The 20891-nt window shown below is 40.1% G+C and overlaps 1 protein-coding gene across 4 annotated transcripts in view; it reads right to left on the bottom strand.

Annotated features, from left to right (window-relative positions):
* Positions 1 to 29: 29 nt before the first annotated feature.
* Positions 30 to 20891, bottom strand: part of DIDO1 (death inducer-obliterator 1) — a 48889-nt gene continuing 28027 nt past the window's right edge. For 3 of the 4 annotated variants that reach the window (XM_056507695.1, XM_056507694.1, XM_056507693.1), the window contains exons 8-17: positions 16523 to 16970; positions 15534 to 15693; positions 15019 to 15135; positions 14722 to 14826; positions 14131 to 14266; positions 13444 to 13990; positions 12473 to 12626; positions 11401 to 11490; positions 10570 to 10765; positions 30 to 5078 (exon numbers count right to left, since the gene is read on the bottom strand). In XM_056507695.1, coding sequence (XP_056363670.1) covers positions 1726 to 5078; positions 10570 to 10765; positions 11401 to 11490; positions 12473 to 12626; positions 13444 to 13990; positions 14131 to 14266; positions 14722 to 14826; positions 15019 to 15135; positions 15534 to 15693; positions 16523 to 16970 — 5306 coding nt within the window. In that variant the 3' untranslated portion in view covers positions 30 to 1725. Of the gene's footprint in view, positions 5079 to 8556; positions 10766 to 11400; positions 11491 to 12472; positions 12627 to 13443; positions 13991 to 14130; positions 14267 to 14721; positions 14827 to 15018; positions 15136 to 15533; positions 15694 to 16522; positions 16971 to 20891 lie in introns of those variants that run through there. The other variant, XM_056507696.1, reaches the window with a different exon arrangement.

Consider the following 20891-nt stretch of genomic DNA (forward strand, 5'->3'; position numbering starts at 1 on the left):
ACATACACATTTAAGAAATGGACAACAGCTCTCTGTAGGTGTTTATTCTACTTACAGTAACAAAAACCTGTGAAGTCCCATATTTTAATGTACAGTGATATATTTTGCCATATAAAATACAATTTACAGAAATTTCTATCAAGTAAACCTAAACAAACACACATTTTGCATACTTTTATGTATGTCTTTAAATTAGAAACATCTCATTAAGAAAAAAAATCATACACTGTAGTTGATGTTTGCATTTAATAAGATTTCTTTGTGTGTTACCGTTTTCCCTCAAGACACAGATGATCATTTCAGCCAGCAAACCCTGGATGTACAAGGACCTCAAGGATGCACCAATGTGACTCTGGTGACACACATGCCACCTGTAATATAGTCCTCAAGATGCAAAATGTTTACAGGAATCTAATTTTACATTTCCAAATATATTTTAGCAAAATATCAAAATATTTTCCCAGAGGTTAATTTACACATTCAAATAAACTAGTGGGGTTTTATTTCACACTTTAGAATTCCATGCTTGAGGACTACATGGGAAGTAGCACTGTGATGTATTTCACCATGAAAAATGTCCTTCTTCAATCACAACATGATGTACCACCATAATTCAAACTTTAATGCAGCTGTATCTTTTTCAGTGGAGAGTTTTATATACACTGCCAGCCTAAGTAGGGCCTAACAAAAGAACAGTATAATTTATTTTTCAAGAGCCCTTTTAGAATGAAAGAGCACTTCTATAATGAAAAGTTCAATCAAATTGGGACATTTCTTAAATCAGTGGAAAAATTCTGCAAAACCTAAAAAACCAAAAAATGCTCCACTAAATCAGTTCCATCGAGGTAACAGATTTAGTGGCCTATTTAACCAAATGCTCTTCCTTCCTTTGGTTTACCACTTTTTGAAATAAATGTCTGATGCTTTTGTAAGTTTTGCTGGTTATAAAGGTGCTACTCTTGTATTTTCTTTAATGACAGGTTTGTAAACATGGGATATTTAAAACCTCATGGAAAATAACTAAGTATGACTTGTTTCTTTGCTGTACACTTAACAGGTGGATTCCAGACCCAAAATACATGTAATAGAAAAGGAAGATAGTGCACTTTAAGCTTATAACATTCCATTTTCAAATCCTCCATCAGTCACAAGTAATTATTAACACTGTTCTTTTGCAACCTTTTCTTAAACAAATGATCCTTCCATTGTAAAAGAAACATGAGACCAACATTTTTAGTGTGTGCTGTAGGAACAATTTTGACACCAAAATATCACGTAAATGAAATGTAAAGGTATGGCTCCTCAGGTCTGGATTAAATTTGCCTATAAAATTACAATTCAAGTTACTGGAAAACATAACTTTATAATCTTAAAAAGCAATATGCTCTTCTTAGTCTTTTTCCATTTCTGTACTGTAAATGGAAACTTTAAGATAAAGATGCAAGTAGAAAAAACAAAATTTCAGTACAGGTAACATTGTGAATTTTTATAAGAAAAACATTATGCACAAAATGCAGCAAGTGAAAGTCCAATATGTTCTTGCTTTTCATCTATCTGATTATTTTCATTCACAGTTGTTCAAAAATTGCTTATTTGTCAGTACATCGGGTAAGGCTAGTTTTACAACAGAATTTTTTAAAAGGAGAATATGTACAGTATTTACAGATGTGCAGTCCTTGCTGTGTTGCAAAAGTGTATTATTTGTGGGAAATCTCAGTCACAGTTCTATGACTGATTGCTGGAAGATGAAGCTTCAGTTTCCACTGGTTTCTGAACTTCCTTCGGCGTTTCTGGCTTCGTCTCTTTACCAGTTTCCTTACTCTTACTCCTGTCTTTGCGATCTTTCCCTCTTTCCCTGTCGCGATCTCGGTCTCTGTCTCGATCCCGTTCCTTCTCCCGGCTTCGATCCCGGTCCCTGTCTTTCTCCCTGTCGCGATCCCTGTCTCTGCTTCTCGATCGCTCCCTGTCACGTCTTCTGTAAGAGTCCCTCTCTCTGTTTCTTGTCCTGTCTCGGTCTCTGCTTCTTTCCCAGTCCTTACCCCGCTCCGAATCCTTGTCTCTATTTTGGCTTCTATCTCTGTTTTTATCCCATTCCTTGTCTCTGTGTCTCTCCCAGTCCCTGTCTCTGCCCCAGTTTCTGCCACGGTCTCTCTCCCAAGGTCTGCCGTGTTCTCGATCCCTTCGTCTTTCCTCAAAGCCTCTACCTTGGCGATTATCTGCTTGTTGAGGCTCTGGCTGATCCATACCCTTATCTTTATTTCCTCCCTCATATCTCTCTCTCTGTCTCCCTTCAAATGTCTGGCCTCTGTAGTCAGGATTTTTGCCTTCTCGGAAGTCAGATGTGGGCCACTGTCCTTCTGACTCAGGTCCTGGTCCAGACATATTGGAAAGAGATGGTCCACCTTCCTCCCACATCTCTTTTCTGTGAGATGGTGGATGGCTTGGAAGATCCAGGAGTGGTCTTGGGGGTGGTTTCATGCCTTGTGGTGACTGACCCTGGTAATGAAATCTAGAAGGAGGTTCATCTTCTTCCGGAAACATAGGAGGTGTGCCTCCTCTTGGTCCTCCAAACTGATGTGGTCCTGGACCTCTCTGGTTGGAAAATCTGGGTGGTGGGCTCCCTCTCCGTTCTTCATATGGCTGTGGCAAAAGTCCCCTTGGACCAGGCATATGATTTGGAGCTGGACCTCTCTGCCCTTCAAATTGGTTTGGGTGAGGCCCTCTTGGTCCCCCAAAATGACCTGGGGCTGGACCTCTTGGCCCTCCAAACTGAGGCCCTCCTCTCTGTCCTTTAAACTGACCTGGTGGAGGTCGTCTTTGACCTCCAAAAGGAAAAGGTGAAGGTCCTCTGTTTCCCATAAACTGAGAGGAATCTGGTCCTTCAAACTGTCCCGGAGGCCCCATCATTTCATCATATTGGGAATCTGAGAATTCCATTTGTTCCATGTGAGGTTCCCTATGATCTTCAAAATGAGATGGTGACATTCCTCTTGGACCACCATGATAAGAAGGGGCAGGGCCCCTATTATCACCAAAAAGAGGTGGTCCATGCTGTCCAGAAAATAAGGGAGGAATGGGACCCTTTTGACCTCCAAATCTTCCAGACTGAGGTCCTCTTTGCCCATCATTGTTTGGAAAACCGTGCTCTTCAGAGAACTGTGGTGCTGGCCCTCTAAAATTAGGTCCATGAGGTCCTCCAGGTGCATTGAGCATCATTGGAGGTCCCCCTTTCTGCCCAGACATAGAAAACGCTCGGTTTTCCTCAAAGTGCTGTGGGGGAGGTCCACCCTCACTCTGAACTGGTGCGGGTTCAGTTTGTTCTACAAACTGATGAGACTGAGGATTTCTTTGTTCATTGTATTGCACTGATGAAAGACCCATCTCTGGTTCAAAGTGTCCAGCTGCCTTTTCCTGCTGAGGAAACATTGTATTTGAAAAGGAATCCCTTCCCATTGCTTCCTTTGACTCATTTGGCCATGACACTTGATGCATATCTTGCAAAGACGGGCTGTCATTTGATGTGGAGAAATTAGGCTGAAAAGATGTACTTGGAGGTGTTGGAAGCAGCACTTTACGTATAGGTTTGGAAGCAGAAGGATCTCCAGAAGCTGTTTGACTCAAGTTTTCCAAAGTAACTTGAATGGTGTGTTCAAATTTGCTGTTAGATGTCTCTTTCTGGGGCACCATAGATGTCTGTTCACTTGAAACCCAATTATCAGCAGTAAAACTAGGCTGAGTAGTGGAAATTAAAGCATTCTCTTCCTTACCAAGTGAAGTCTGCAAAGTATTTGGAAAACTTGCTGGAGTGACTTCTCTTGTGGATATCTCATTCTGTACTACCTGTGGCTTTATTCGAGAATCAGAACTGTCATTCTCTGTTGCCATCCTTCGAGCCTGTCGAGGATCTCTGCTCTGCCTTGGATCACAGCCCTGGTTTAAAACTTGTGCTTGCTGATTTATAGATGAAGGTAAATCTACTTTTTGTGCAGCTTGCTGGTCCTGGTGGAATAATTCAGGCTTTAATAGGGAAGCTTTTGCTGGTGGAGGTGACATTAAAGCATCAGACACTGAAAAGTGAGCCATGGAAACACCAACAGCTGCTCTTTGTTGTCTGAGAGCTTCTTCTTGTTCCTCTAGCTGCCTTTTCTGTTCTTCTATTTGTTTGTTTAATTCTTCCAACATTTTTTGCTGTTCTACCAAGGAGGAGGATGCAGATAAATCAGACACAAATGAAGCAGACGTTTCTGAAGAACCACTTTTACTGTCTGTATACATTTTGTTGGGTAAATCATCAACAGTAACTTTTGCTTCTTCCAATATAGTTTCATCCTCTGGATCATAGGCCTCATCCTCTAGTTCTGCTGTAGTAGATGGCTTTTCCACACTGTAGTGTTTGTCACTTTCACCAGTCTGCATTTCAAAGGCTTTCTCTGGACCATATTCCTCCTCAGGATCATAAGGTCTGTCATCCTCCTCCTCTTCTATGGCTTTGTCCTTGGACATCTGCCCGAACTGCTGCACAATGGGATCCAGCAGAGGAACCGCTGGCATCCCACTATCTGCCGCAGCTTGACTTTCCTGACTGGAAGACTGAACAGTTCCAGAATCCTTGGCAAGAGGCTCAAAAGTTTTCTTTTTCCCGAAGAGGGTCTGCAGGATGTGCTCAAGAGGCGTGGCGGTTTTTGAGGACGAGTGCGTGGCAGTGCTGCTGGCAGGAGCGGCTGTTGACATCGGTGGGGTCACAGTGGCTGTGGGGCCACTTTTAATGGACGACAGTATTTTTAATACTGAAGGTGTCACTGCCGAGGTGTCTGGAACGGGAAGTGGGGGTGGAGGTGGAGGAGGAGATCCAGGTGGTGTTGTACTCACAGTGGAGTCTCCTGAATAAAGTGTGTATTTGGGAGTTTTCTTCTCTTGTGAAGCTGGAGGCCCTTTGGAGAACAGCGATGGTTCAGCTTCCTCATGTGCTTGAATCCTGCTTCGCTTCTCCTCCATTTTTTCTGTCTCAGTGGCAGGACGTTTCCCTTTCTGACAGATAACCAACCCAAGGATTAAATTTGGCCGAGATGACTCAAGACCTGAAAGAGAACACAAAGATTGTGTACGTAAAAATCTGATTTTTAATGATGCTTTCAGTAGAAACCTATTATTTTACAAAGTAGTACATAAAGGTAACAGTTTTCTAAATTCCATCAGACCTATTAGCAATTTTCATTAGTCCATAAGCATGTGCATTTGTATTTCTTACTTTTAATATATATCTATACATAAGGTTAAAAGTTTAAATTGCTCCCTCAATATTTTTAATAAAGAATTGCAGTACCAGACATAATTGTGAAAGTGTTCTGCAAAAGTTCAAACCCAAGCAAGCTGTTATTTTTGTATCTTTACATTGTTTCTATTGTTCAACTACCCCCACCTCTTCTCCTCAAAAATCAAATATTTATTTTACTTTGCAAATATACACAGAGATACTGAAAAGTGAGAAAACATGGGCTAAACATTGCTATGTATCATATAATCTGTGCTAAAAGTCCACATCAACACCAATCTATAAATACTTTGTCTCCAAGTTAAACAAACATCAATAATGGCAAAAAAGATCACATCAAACAGCATCTGGAAACAGTGTTAGAGCTGGTAATTACTCCTAGCTTGTTGTGGTTTTTTCCAGCCAGACATTATTTTAAGGGACGAGGGAAGCAGGGGAACTGTGGATGTCCCAAGCAAGCTCAGGAGAGTTGTTTGGTTGGGCCAGCACCTGGTGTGGGGGCAAGATGATCTTGGAGCTGCTGGATGCAGCACAGGAATCAGGCCTTGATGTGTCAGTAAAAAACAGGAGGAGCAGAACTGCTCCTCTGTGAAGAGCTTCAGACTTGAAGGAGAAATATATCCAGAAATGATCAGAAAGTTTCAGATAAAGAAGAAAAATGCTAAGGTCTCTAGACCTGCCTCCTGTATTTTTTCCTCCTACACACAGTTCCACTGGCAGATAAACATGCCTAGAATGAAGGGCAGGGACTAAATCCTTTAACATACAGGGGTGGCAAATGAAGAAAATCTTGTAACTTGTGGACTAAATGGCCTTTAAAAGGCCCTCATTTAAGGGCCACTGTCCTTCTCCATATGTGCCATTAGTTATGATTTCCATCCAGCAAGGAAGCAGTAATATAGAAACATAAAATAATCTGTGAAATAAAAGATAATCTTGCAAAATAAAAGATAATATTAATTGTGGATCAATGGCAACTTGAGAGCTCTGATCTGTGTTGGCCCTTCTAGCCAAGTTCCCACAAGTAGATTTTTTAATTTATGTTCCTTGTTATTAAACCAACTTCTCACTAAGCAACAACTTTAAAAATCTAATTATTAGCACCAAAACCCTTTTGACACCAACACAACCCCCAAACCCCACAGCAGCAGATACATTCTATTAGCAAACCACATAATACATACATTAATCTGGTGAAACAACTCAGAAGTTTTACTGGGACTCCTAAATTTACCATCTAGAGAGGAAAACACATCAGCTGTTTTCCTAAATTTATGTTAATGAATAACAACTCCAGTTGGTGGGTGTTGACCAGTGCAGAGCATCTCACAAACAGGAGCTCACCCAGAAACTGCCAGTAGGCATTTGCTGTTCTGCTGTTGATAAATGTTTTGGTTACCAAATTTCATGCAAAGGCTTGTGATTTATGCAATTAGTCACAATGAATTTCAAACACTGAATAACTGAAATAAACAGGTGTCAAAATTCCATCAGGCAGGATAGCTAATAAACAGCAATTACTGAGAAATCAGGTTTGAAACCCTGTAAGAAACAGTGATCAAGTCACTAATTTAAAAAGGGTAAAATTTTAATATACTTTTAAGGCAAAAAATTCCAGCAGCAAGTTAATAGCAGTAGTTATAAATTATTGTGTTTAGAATTTAGTCATCATAGAATACAACCATTAAAATGTTACATTTTGATACTGGAATTTTACACAAATATTAGAAATTTTGCCTAAGCTGACTTCTGCACTCAGTTCAGGGAGATCAAATACTACAATTCCTTCAAAGAAGACACATGGCCGGAGCAGCTCTCAAAGGCCACAGCCCTGTTCTATCTCAACATCCATAAATAGGTTAAGTGCCTAATTTTAGGAACAACAAAATGTTGACTGCAGTCTGCCACTAGTGCTCAATGACTGCCTTTCACAAACACATTTTAAAAGTGCTGCTAGAGTTAGTAGCTTTCAGTGCTAAATTATTTATAACAGTTATTATTCTATTATGCATTTGAAATCCCCAGTCTGGTTTTATTGAGTTACTTCCTGTAACTAAAGCCATTAGAACAGGACACACTAAATACTAGTATTGAATTATATTTGTTTTCCTTAGCCTTAAGTACATTTTTTCATTAAAGTTTACCATACTTATGTGTGTATTAGCCCCATGTTACCCTGTCAGCAGCAGATGGTAAAAGCTGACCTGCACTGTTCAAAACACAACTTCTGCCTGTCCCTGACAGATCCATGGGATTAGACTAAGCATACCTGTGGTGAATTTTAAACTGCAAAGACCAACACAAAATTTTATCTGTATCTTATCAATGCCATTTAAATATTTGTCCCAATCAATCATGAGAGCAATAGACAATTGTCATCACATTTGTGCCTCCTTCAGGGCTCCAGATCACTCCCAGCACTGACAGTGCTCCACGTTCAGGCTCCTTTGCTGAGTGGAAATGACTGGCACAGAAACTCAGGTTTGTAATGCAACATTCCTCTACTGCTGCTGCTTTTCCTAATGAAATCTGCTCAGCTGAACACATCAAACTCCATTTACAGTTCAGGTAAAATTTTGGTGCATTTGTTTTTTAAGAGCATTCCAAACAGCATGAGGGGATTTCATGCCTTAATATTCTATGAAAATTCACAGTCCCTTCCAAAAACTACCAAAAGACATACCAGCATTTGTGAAATCTTTGCTGATATATGTCTGTTTTATTAAAATTCAGCTACGTAAGGCAGTTGTTACAGCCCCATCACCACTAAATCCCTCAGTAAATCACCTTCTGTAAGTAAGGTGATATACTACTTTTTACAACTGGAAGTGGTAAGAGTGTATGTGAAACAGAGAAATGAATTCACATACCGTAAACCACTGCAAGAGGACAGTGCAGGAGAGCCCATGACACAAAATCTGGTAATCAATATCTGAGTTATTTAAATATAAATCAGGATAACCCTTCATTTTTCTTTAAGCTGCTCACGTTAAAGTTTTCTGCAGATCTTCTAGGCACTAGTGCAGTCCTCAGTTGTGCTCCAAATCCAATCCATCAGAAAACAGGAGAAATTCCTAATCCATACGTGCCTGATGGATCTGGCTGATACAGCTGGAGTATCTTCTAACTAGGATTTCTGGAGTGGCAGGGTTTGATTGCCCTCTCCCTCCTCCCCCCTCTGCTCGTATTTATCTAAATATGATAGACCATCTAAAGGCAACACTTCTCCAGGTCCTGCTAGACTCCACTGGAAGGCACACAATTGAATTTAAGGAGACAATGACCACGTTCCACAAAATATTTTTATTGATTGTGAAAGAAAGCAAACATAGCAAATTCCATCAGATGTCATTAAAAAAGTGTGAATTACATGCTGTGGTTTTCATACATACACAAAACAAGAAGAACAGCTTACCTGATTCTTTCCACTGCTTTAAAAACACAACACAACTTAGCATAGCTGAGATAAAGGCTGCCACAGGAGTTTGCAGCAAGTGTTAACTGATGGCAGAAACTCTTTAGTGAATCTTCTGTGAAACTGTTCCATCTCATGGAACTACCTGCCTACCCTTGGAGCCTTGTTTCTGCTAACCTTTAATCGACCTGGCCTACAAATATTTATGTCAACTTGGAAACCTGACGTACAAAATTTGCCTCCATGAACACCTGCAGATGAGACCTGAACTTGTTCTGAGCAACTCCTTCCAGTTTTGAAACACTTTTGCACTTGAAACTCAGCAAAACCAGTCTGACATTAAAAACATTAAAAATACATCTTACTAATAGTGAAGTTTGGCTACATTCACCAACTTTTAACCCAAGGTAAAGGGTTTCATTTGAAATGAAACCCATAATGGAGAAGTAAAAGAAGTGCAAAACAGAAAGCTGGCATTTCCACAGAAATGCAAGAGGCAACAATTAGGTAAACTGAATTGTTTATCACACCACCAGACATTTATAGCAGATTCCATGGCCAATCCCATCCTTGTGCTGCTGCCCAAAAAGGATGGTATTTCTTTACTTCTGCCTGGAAAAGCCAGTCCATGAGTTAAAATTCTTTGCCTACATCCCTGTGCCAAGATATTCTGTATTTGGTATTTTCACTTCTTGGCTATGAAATGGGATGAAGTTTTTGCCTAGCTTCAAAAATTCAGTAAATTACAGACTATGAAGTGCTGAGATTCAACAGTTCTAGTTATGCAGTAATTGAGACAGCAATAATCCTACTTTTTTAGCTATTGCTAAAAACAATCACCTAGTCTGTGCACTGTGCAAGGACAGATAAAAGAGATTTGAAGTATAGGAGGAAAATCTTGTCTGGGGATTGAAAACCTGTCCCAGTCATTGTTGCTCCTGCATGAGAATGCTTTATTGAGTTTTGTGCTACGCTTGTATCTGAGGGGCAGAGCTCAGCCAGCCTCCCAGGAAGGTGAGCTCCTTGTTGGCTGTTCCATACCTACCGTGTAGTGCCAGCCTGGCCACGACAATGGAGTTCTGCCTTCATGGCCACCTGCAGCTCTTCAGCTTCTCAACCTGGTATTTGCTACAAAACCTACATCCTTCTTTGGAAACTAAGCATATGCATCTCCTTATCCTTAGATGAAGGTGACTCCAAATTCTGTAGAAGGGTGTTGACTTCATTCTCAGTTCTTCTGTCACCATGTTCAACCAAAGGTTATTACAGGTAATTTTATCTAAAGATAGAAGGTTCTAACCCTAAGGAATGGGTCCCTTTCTCCACAAAGGACTGATTTTCTGAAGTCAGTGATTTGACTAGAGTTTGATCCAAGTAGAACAGAACATTTCAAACACCTTGTGCCCCACACTGCATATACAGATTAACTCTGCATGACAGTGACAATGCAGTGGAAGCACCAGAAATGTTTTACCTCTGTCTTCACTCTGACTTCTTGACTCCTCTGTGGGATGTCTGTGCTGCTTCAATTAAGTGATGGTGAATGGCTCATAAGAGTCTAGGGTTTGTGAATTTAGGAGGTGCTGATAACTGGGTGGGAAGTTTTTGTGGTTTTGTTTTTAATATATTGGCTGTTTCACATCCTAGATTTTATATGTAAACTCATTCTCCTAAGACATATGAGCATCTTGTTGTAAAGACTAAAGTTTGGACAATTTTATCTTAGCAGAGTTTGATTTCCAGTTTTTCCTTAATTAAGTACTTTAAAATTGGTTTTATATTAAAAAATTTAACTAATGATTAAATATTCAACAACTTGTATCAGATTGCCTTTTGTCTTGTGATTTTACCTAGCATTGAACCTCCCCTGTTTTGTGCTTACCTGGTCCCTCAAAGGGCAAGAGTTTGGAAGGAATTGGGTCCTTAGAACTCAGGGGGATCAGGTAGAGATCCTTGACATGTCTGTTGTTATTAGCTACAACACCAAAACGACCACGACTGCTAAAATAGGAGTAGAGAGAGATATAGGCAACTTCTTCTTCTTCTGTTGCAGGATGGAACCGAATCAGACACAATTCCTGGAATAGAAAAGCAAATTGGAAAAATTCAAACTGCAACAAAACAGCAAATGAAATGGTAAAGGGCAAATTCCAGAAGAAAAATAAACTGCACATTTATCACTCCAACTATGCCCTCAGGGCAACACTCTAGATTTAAGAGACTATTGCTGTTCAATTTGCAACATTGAAATAGAATTAGGTTCGTCATTTTCAGAAACACAAATTACTTCTGTTTCTTACATCAAACTGAACAGCTTGAGGCTTAAATGAAAAAGAAATGGAAAATTCATAGTTTTATGTTTTTGTCTATAATACCTATAATTTTTTCACCTCTGAGGTGGTTTTAATACTAAAATATATTAAATACTTTAAATGTTAAGTTCCTTTCCTTTAAAATTAGAATTTCAATCTTCAGTATTTCAGTTAGTAAATAGCATGAAGATTTAACTACTGTGCAGGAAAGAGAGATCAAGATTTACAGCCCAATAAACACATTACTAAAATAAATAAAAAATTTCAAAAAGTAGTTTAGGTAGTTTTTCACATGTTATCCTTGTCAGTATTTGCTGTTTACTACTCTATATTATAAAAAGTTGTCATTTTACATTGCTGTCTATTTCTCCTGGGTTTTGTAAAGGATTTTAAGTGAGTACCTTAGAAAGCGAAGATTTGAGTTTGCCAACATAATCCCAGACTGTCTTCGGTGAGATCCTCCCACCAATATGAATTGTGTCAGGTAAATCCTAAACAAGAAGCATTACATGGTAGTGTGAGAAAAACCAAAAACAAAACCTAAAAAAGGCAGTGCAGGTTGCCCCATCCCAGTAGCCCAGTGGATAGTTAAATTTTACAAGACTTTTGTACATATGTTTTTAAATTCAGCCAGGCTATTCCTAAATTTGGAGGTGTTTAATTATGACATGGGACCCAAAGGCAACAGGATACATGGAACAGATGAAACACACCCCAAACATGGAGAACAGCAACACATCAGATAGTTCTGTATGCCCATTCCTGGCATTTATAGGGAAACTATAATATACATGTTTACTGGCTTTTATAGGGTAGCTGCTATCTGAAATACAGCTCATCTCCACATTTGCAGTGACCCCAAGTCACTTGAATTCTGGTGAATTTCCAATCACAAGGACAGTGAAACTCATTTCAGCAAAAGCAATACTCAGAAGAACAAGCAACACTATTAAGTCCTAAGCCATACATTTGTGTTTGAAAATTCTTAAGTCACCTAAAATGCCCCTGAGAGAAAAAAATATAAAAAAAAAACTTTCTACTGTCTCGTTATTTGAATGTACACCACTCTCAGAATGGTACCATCCAACTGGTTTTACTTGAAAATTAGTATCAAGGATGATACTTTTCATAAACAGCTGAACAAAATCTTCCAACAGATCACAGCAGTGGCCCATCTAGTTTGAGAACAGAACAAGGCACACACTTTAAAACACTGGCTCCTAAAGAAGGAAGCTGATGTAAAGCCATTATTCCTAACACATGTATAAACATGTTGAAAGACATTACTTTCTTCACAGATTTGTGAGGAGTTTTTAAAAGGCTGAGGTTTTTTTTCTTCAGCTACTTTTCCCACTACTACAAAGATGTCATTTACCACTGCTACAGTTCTAATGTAGCTCTATGAACACACAGTGCCCCCAGCCTTTCTAGCACCAGGAATGCAGCACAGACCCATTCTGAACACACACACACCTCACTAAGGTAATCAAAGCACCCGGAGACTGGATATGCTTTAGTGACAAATTTGGCCACACTCTGCATGTTAATAAATCCTTTCCAAATGGTGTTGAGACGAGAGAGAAAGAGAGAAGTGTCGCTGTCCTGAGGGGAGCGAGGCTCTGCAGCACTGCAAAACAAATCCAGACAGCAAGGTTACAGAATGCCAATGAGGATGGGACCTTTATTTTAAATTTTGTTCCCTCCTCCTATTGACTCAATACTTTCTTTGAATAAGTAACAAAATATTTATTAGACGCTTTGTTAATGTTTTCCATTAACTTGGTATTAGTTAAAAAGCAAGAAGTAACAGAAAACAAACTTGTAGCTGCAGATAGGCAAAGATATGCCAAAAGGTATGACTTTTATAAAATCAATTATAGACTTCTTACTAATTAAGTAAACAGTATCCTTCTGAAAGAGATTCTGAAGTAAAAGAACTTCCTATAAGTAAGCCTATTTTAACTGCAACTGCAAAAGGATATACTCAGCAGAATGTATTTTTGCTATTATATATACTCAGAATGTGAAAGAAATCCACTTCCTTTCAAGCTGACCAATTGGTTAATTTTAGTTTGTATTTACATGCAGCAGTATCTTAACACAGTATGAAAATCTGGAAATGCTTCTAAGCAATCTCTCCCTTGCACAATCTTTCTAAGTATTAATGAATATTCAGACTTCTAAGTCTGCATGACACCTTCAAGTTTTTATTTCTGTTGGAACACTCTCGAATCTTTGTTGTCAACACACACTGATGCTCTGAAAACTTTACCAAGCTAGAGAAAACAAATGAGGAGAGATGGCGTTTTAAAAATGAGAATCAGGCTCCCTGAACTTTAAACCTCAACAAGCCTTTTGGTTGAGGGAAAGGGAACAGGATATGGGACACATGGGAACCTGCAGAGAGCCACAGGAGGGACGTGGCAGCTGCTGAGGATACGCACTTGATGTTGGGTGACTGATGAACCGCCAAGTATCTGGGATCTGGTGAGGAAGAGGGTTTGGTTAATATTGATTTGGGGACAGTCATAACTGGTTTGGAAGTTTCCTGTTTGGCTTCCCCTGTGGAGACTTTGTCAGCTGCAGGCGCAGGGTGTAGAGCCGGTGTCACAGTCCCAGAGGAGCTGCTCATGGCTGTCCTGGGGTCTCTGCCAGAAACTGTTACGGTTGTGACAACAGGGCCAGCACAGGAGGCAGGGAGAGCAGAGACCTCTTCAGGTACAGCAGAGTCTGTGCTGTTCTGGCTCTGGCTTGTAGGAATGTAAGGTTTTTCTGTGGTTGGCTGGGAAACTGTTTCTGCTGCCGGTTCAACATCAATTTCCATTGCGTCATCAGCGACGGGCTCTTTGTCAGGCTCTGCTGCTGGGGCTGCTGCAGGACTTTCATACTTGGCCTGCACTTCTGGCTTTGATTTTGATTCCACCTTCTTAGCAGAAGCCCCTGTCTTCAGCTTCTTAGCTGGTATCTCATCTTCTGATGCTGAAATCTGACCTACAGATTTATATGAAGTGTTTTTGATTAGTATTTAGCAGTAGTCTGGAGAAGTGATTTCAAAAAGAACAAATAAACAAAAAACACTCTTAAGTAACAGTGATTTTACTTTGCCCAAGATCAGCATTGTCAATAAATACCTGTACAGATTTTACAGTTCAGGTCAAAAAGATGGGCTCGATGCTGACTTGTTGTATCCTTCAACATGCTGCTAAAAACGTCTAGTGAAGGAGAACTGTTCATATTGGGTGCAGTTCGGGTTGACTCCTGCTGCTCCTAAAAGTGAATAAACACAAAAAATATTACAGCTCATCACTAACTTCAACAATAAAAAAATACTTTGAAAACTGTTAATTCAGTTCTTTAAAGGAATACATTAAAGTCTTTGCTTAAAACATATCATGTTAGATGGAGTTACCACATGATATGTGCACTCATTTCAAGCCACAGTGCTTTTAAGTAGAGCTCATGTTTAGAAAGAAAATATTTTTCTGTAAATTGACTTTAGGGGCTGAAAAAACATACATCACTTTTGAAATGCCTGCAAAATACACCTATCACTGGCTGTTGCAGCCCTTCACACTTGAGGAATCCTCACAGCACACCCAGTGGGCAATGATATCCCCACAGCTCAGTGAAACAATCTGCACTTCCAATGGCAAATCTGAAGCCCTAACTGCCATTTCTCCCCCTCCACATCCTCATGCTGAAGGAACAGCCCCAGTACTCACATCAGAGTCAGACACTGGTGGAGAATCCTCCATATTGACAGCAGGGACATGTTCCCGTTTTACAGCTGTTTTCTTGATTTCGTGAGGTTTGCTTTTTGACTCCATCTGAAAGAAACCAAACAGTGTTGGCAAAAGCTCCATATATTTATTTTACTCTGTACTTTGCCATCATTTAGTATGCTATAGGGAAAAAGTGCATTTAAACTGAGTGTTATTACTATTTTGTTAGGTGCCTTAACGTATAATGGTGGTAAAGGTTGGCAAACTTGCTCTTAATTTGTACCTAAGTATACTTACTGCTTTAGCTGGTTTCTCTTTCCACACAGACAGTTCTTTAGACAAAAGTTCTTCTGGCTTCATTCTCACCAGTTTTGACAGGGAGATTTCCTCACGAAGGACACGATGGAAAAGTCCCTGAAAACAGAAGAGACTTTTGCTGGGCTGAAGGGAACTTGCTCAGATAGCTAACAACATTAACAGTGCTGGGCAGGCAAAACCTGCTCCAGTTTCTTAATTCTTATAAGCAGACTTGGAAGGGTGCAGCAACCAGAAATCAGGGATTAAATAAACTCCAAGTATAAATACATCATATCAAATCTCAAACTGTATAAATACCAATCACCAACTAAAGTAGGCTTTGAACTCCTATTTAGATAAAAATATTGTTAATAATGCTTGAATGTTATAATAACATTTTATTAATTCAGAAGTCTCTACTTTGAAACTCCTGATGTTGAGGGTAGAGTCTGACATACCATTCAAGCCCAAAAGCAGATTTCTATACAAGTTTACTGTTTAAGAAAATTCCAAACCTGGTTTTTGGGGTCCTTGAGATTGAACATGATGCTACGGTATTTGCTCTTGTATCTGTTGTCTGTCACCTGGAACAAATTAAACATCTCCTTCTCAATGTTGAGTGCCACTTTCCCTACTTCACTCTCTGTCATGACCAGGTCATCACTGTCATTGACTCTGTTGCAAACAAGAACAGGAATGTGTGGTTAAGTCAGGGATGAATGGTCAGGTACAATCACAAAAAATAAATTTTCCAGAGTTGACCTCAGCTGCTTCTCACCCAAGAAGGGCTTCACACTCCTTTAAATGAAACTTCAAAGCCAAAGTCTATCTCAGGACCTTGAACTCTGGCAAACTTTAACTACTGCCTGCAGATGGCCATGGATGACACGGCTTTGGGAGACCAAGCCAGCCTTTACTCCTGCTCGTGGCACTGCCACCAGGAGTTCCTCTGCCAGGAGTGACACAGGGAGCCCAAGCACTTGAGTTTTGGTCCTTGATTCCCCACTGTGACCAGGATTTCCTTTTCAAAGACAATACCAGAGGGCAGTGCACTATGACAAGTCTTTATGGTTGGCATTATCTTTAATAATTATTGTGGGAAAATCTGTCTTTTTTGGTGTATTTGTTATTTTTCTCCTGTCCTAAGTGATAGTTGCCTGTTGACAAGAATTTCTTGCTCTTGATTTTCATGTTGATATAGGAGGGAGTATTTCCTTCAGTGAGCTTTAACCTTTCACTATGGTATTTCCTGTACTTTGTTCCCTACAGCTCTACATTTCCAAGACTGCCATCTCTAGACTTTTCTTTTTATAAAGGCTTTATCACATGCGCATTTATTTTCTATCCGGAATTTTTATTTCAAATATAAACCTGAGATGCTGATTGCACTTGTAGTAATTTGCTGCATAAATTCAATCCCTCAAAACTCCTTATCAGGACAAATCAGACTCTGCATGCTACTTCTAGGTGTAGCTTCCTATATAAAAGTGTTTTGAAGTCCCACCTCTTCCATAAAATTTCTTTCAGGGACCGTCGAATATTCTGTCGAATCTGAGAGTTGGGCTGTGACTGGGCAGGACTGGCTGAGGCTTTTGCTTGACTACTTCCAGCTGCAGCTGGCATGGAAGACAGTGAAGGCTTTTTGAGTCCTCCACTCAAACTGGAAGACGGAGCTGCTTTCTTGGCAACTGATGAGCCATGAGAGAGAGGTGACTGTTTGGAAGGAACACTGCCTGATGAAGGCCAAGGTTTCTTGGGAATGACAACTTTGAAACTTCCAGCAGGTTTCAGTGGTGGTTTAGTTACTGATGTGTTGGGGTAGGATGGGGACTTCTTTGAAGGCAGACTTTTGGTGAGAGAAGAGGACTGTTTCTCCATGACAGATACCACAGCCTTCTTTGGTGCTGATGTGGACTCTGCTCGATCTTCGTTCCTTTTCTCTTCCCTTTGAGCTGTTAAAATAAAGAGGAAGATAAAGGCTTAACTTTATAACTTTGTATTCATGAAGATCAAATACCAATCTATAAAGAAAAGTCTGTGAAATACCATCTCCAGTGAATAACTGCCAGGCAAGTATTTCTTCTCACTTGCCTTGCTAAAAGTGATTTTTAAAATCATGCTGTAGTTGACTTGTTTGTTGAAAATTTTGTGCATAAGAAAAATGGGGAGGGAAAGGCACCACCTTCAAAGATTCCTGAGTGGGATTTCATGGTTAAGCTTCAAAATCAACCCAAATTCTTACACGTATAAAAAAGTAAAAATAATGCAATACAATCCACACTCTACATTTAAACAGAAGAAGTCTCATAGCACTTTATAGAACCAGTTCATTACAGAGGTTTACTCACAACAAAGTCCACGAATTTGAAATCATACTAACATTACCCTAGGTTGAGTATTACTGAATAAACCTTTTCAGTTCCTAGCTAAAGTATAGATTTAAAGACTATTTCAACATTAACAGTACTGCTCAAGCTGTAGTCATCTAATCCTCGCCATTCTCAAACTTTTTCATTCATATTACTCAGTTTTCCATTTAAAATTCTAATGTTACAATAATTGATACATGTCATGCAATATACTGTAACTCCTTCCTAGCTATTTATTGTGTTAATCTCTAAGAAGGAGCTAGGCACTAGGTTTAAAAGAGGCTCCTTGCCCTTCTCAATGTTTGTAGTTTATTTCATGGTGGTCCCAGGGCAAAAAGAGGAAGAAGAGCTCAGATAACAGTCTTTTCTAGGAAAGGGTCAGGGAGGGGAATCTGGCTTTCTGCCAACAGAATGGGGACATGGGGGAAGAGTTAAAGCATTCCTTATACCTCTAGTATTGGGTTACAATAGTGTCATATACAAGAAAATTTACCAAGTCTAAGTAAAAGCTCTGGTTCTCACACCTGTAAAAGATATACTTGCACAGGACTTAAAAAGCAAGTATGTTTTTAAATTGCATTTCATCTGTACCATCTTCTGGCGCTGACAGGAACAATTCAACCCAGAAAAATAAAGCAGACTCCCAAAACTCACATATTCCCCTCCAACAGCACATTATTTCCAAGACATCAAAGTTACAGTGGGCAAACACTAGCACACAGATCCTGAGAGCTCAAATTAGGATGGGTTCTGAGGGAAACTACCAAAAAACAACTACAGTAGTGTTGTTTCAAACCTTGTTGAAGGTTTGTAGATTTAGCAACCCACACACCTTAGGTGCAATGTGCAGGACACTTCCCGGGCAAGATCCAGGAATTCCAGTAACTCTACCAAGGACCAACTGGTCCCTCTTCACCTTCCAGGTATGCTCTGATGAGAGCAGAAATCACTAGAAAAGGTCTAAACTGTCCTGAGATGGATTTGATAGGACCACACCTTCCTGGTGATAATCTGGTTCAAAACACCCCACACATCAGCATAATCTAATCATCCCTCAAACTGTGTAAGATTTGGAATTCTTGCGGGAAAAATGGTACTCCCTTATTTTGTTAAGAAATGATCCTGCAAGCTCCTGCATACCTAGTGGAGATCAGCACTTCCCTGGGCAGCAGCATTCACTTCCAGCAATGCCCCTTCTCACCCCCCTCCCTGTAACTGGCCCTCGGTGCTGGCAGCTTCCATGGACACTGGTGGGAGGTGAGCCAAGGAACAGCACAGGAATTGACCTTCTGTAAGATGAAGTACAAGGGTGTATGCTCAATTTCTGCTGGAACACAAGAACCCAGAAGATCAAGACACTGTATCTTTGTCCCCAGTTTTCTCCTAGAAGTATTTTACAACTGAGGATTTTTTCTGAGCCAGATTTTACTACTTGAAGTGTAAAACAAAACCCTCTGTCAAAGCACAATAAATCATGTCATAGGCTGTGATAATTTTGCTATAAATGAAATGCAATTATTACCCCCACATAACTCATGAAGTTTTCCTTAGACTGGCCTTCATTCCTGTCTGACTGAGCAAGACACACCTTCCATGTAACACAGTGTCTCTCCCTGTCTCCCCTAACACTATTCCAGTTGTCAGGAGGACTCTGGCAATCCCAGCAGGGAGGAAGGGAATAAGGAACTCTTGCTGATATGGCTGGTTTGGTCAAGCAGGGTCCCCAGAACCCAAGAGGTAACCAGCCAACCTATTTCGAGGTCAGTCTTGAACTGAGAGGTGGCAAATATCCAAAACATGTGCGCTGATAACACTGCAGGAATTACTCCCATTTTTTCTCCTGGTTTATTTGATCTTCTGCACAGACAGAATGGCATATTTTCAGGCAGACAGGGCAGCAGCACACTCTGACCTGCCATGGCAGGGCAGGACAGAACAGCTTGGCTTGCAGTGTGGTGAATGCAAAATTCAATCCTCAGTTACCAAGACATTCAGTTCTCTGTGTCTACAGCACAAGTATGACTGTAAATTTATTCTTAATCCTCTAACCAATAATCTGTTTAATGTTTAGTTCAAAGTAGTTAACAAAAACTACACTGATAGAATGAAAAATAGCAGAACCAAGATGTTTTGTGTCCATCAGATGTTGTGTACACATAAGAACTGTGTCCACACCAAACACCTTCTGTTAAAAACAGCTATATCACAGTAAGAATATAGACTTGTAAAATTAATAAATAAAAAAATAAAAGCTACTAGTACAAAGCTAGATTGACATTCCTGGGGCTGAAGCTCAGCAGCCTGTAAGGTTTAAGGACACAAAACATCCTTTAACCTGTCAGCTGACACCATGACTATTCTAAAGGTGTGCAATTTTATGCTTCTTTAGCCAATGGAAAACATGCAAATAGCTCCCATGTATCATGCATTCCTGACAGTTTCAAGCTACAATGCTATTTTATACCAATTTCAAGTGTCCCCCAAGCAGGACTTGTTGAACAGACATGGATGGTACGGATTCTCCATGTACTAACTCAGCCATAAGTGACTCTTCAGCCCAGAGATACCAAGATCCTGTTCAAATTGACACTGTCCAATCAAGCATGTGCAGATTTTGATAAAGAATCCAGAATACTTAGATCCCCTCTACAAAAAAATAACCTGTGACAGCTGTACATGAAGCTAACCTAAAAAAACCCCACTTCTTACCCTGTTTTGACAATGAGAAATCAGAATTTTTGTCCTATAAAGTTCCGGGTTTTAGTATCAATGTGCTGCCCCACAATTCAGCTGAATCAACTCAACTGTGCATTACATGGGTCTTAGATCCAATGCACAGGAGCACCCAGGGAAGGGTAGGGAAGGAGCAGAGCTGTCCCCTGGGGCAGCAGCTCACTCTATCAATCGATCTATCCATAATATCAGCACACCCCAAAGTGATAGGACCCCCTGACAGGTATGGGAACATGGCAGATGTCTGTTTAGAAGCACTAACAGCAATATGTACTCTTTTCAGAAAGCAGTATGCCAACACATACAGAGTTTTACTTCTGAACAGATGCCAGAGCTGCTCAACAAACGGATGAGACAGCTCATGGACCAGGTATTCCCTCAGCCCATGATTCCCAAGTGCTTGGCAGGGCAGTTTATGGGCAGCATGAGGAGAAGGAGCAGTCAATGCTATTGCACACTGGCGAGTGTTTTATACCATGGTGGGTTTGGTCCTTTCCATCAGCAGCTCCAGTATTAAATGTCCTAAACCAAATTTAAAATAAAATGTGAGACTTGCACTGAACATCAACCTATCCCACTTGAAAGATTACCATGAAGTCTCACTACCAGCAGTTTAGAATAAGGCATTTGGTGGTTCTTCCATCCAGCACTTTTAACACCTAGGTGAACCTCCCTGGCTTGATGTCAGAAACACAATTTAAAATAACAGTAATTCCTAATTGCTTCATTTTGTCCCATGGGCCAGTTATTAGGACAGGAACAGGATCCTTA

The sequence above is a fragment of the Oenanthe melanoleuca genome, chromosome 20, assembly GCF_029582105.1.
Source record: "Oenanthe melanoleuca isolate GR-GAL-2019-014 chromosome 20, OMel1.0, whole genome shotgun sequence".
Classification (NCBI taxonomy): domain Eukaryota; kingdom Metazoa; phylum Chordata; class Aves; order Passeriformes; family Muscicapidae; genus Oenanthe; species Oenanthe melanoleuca.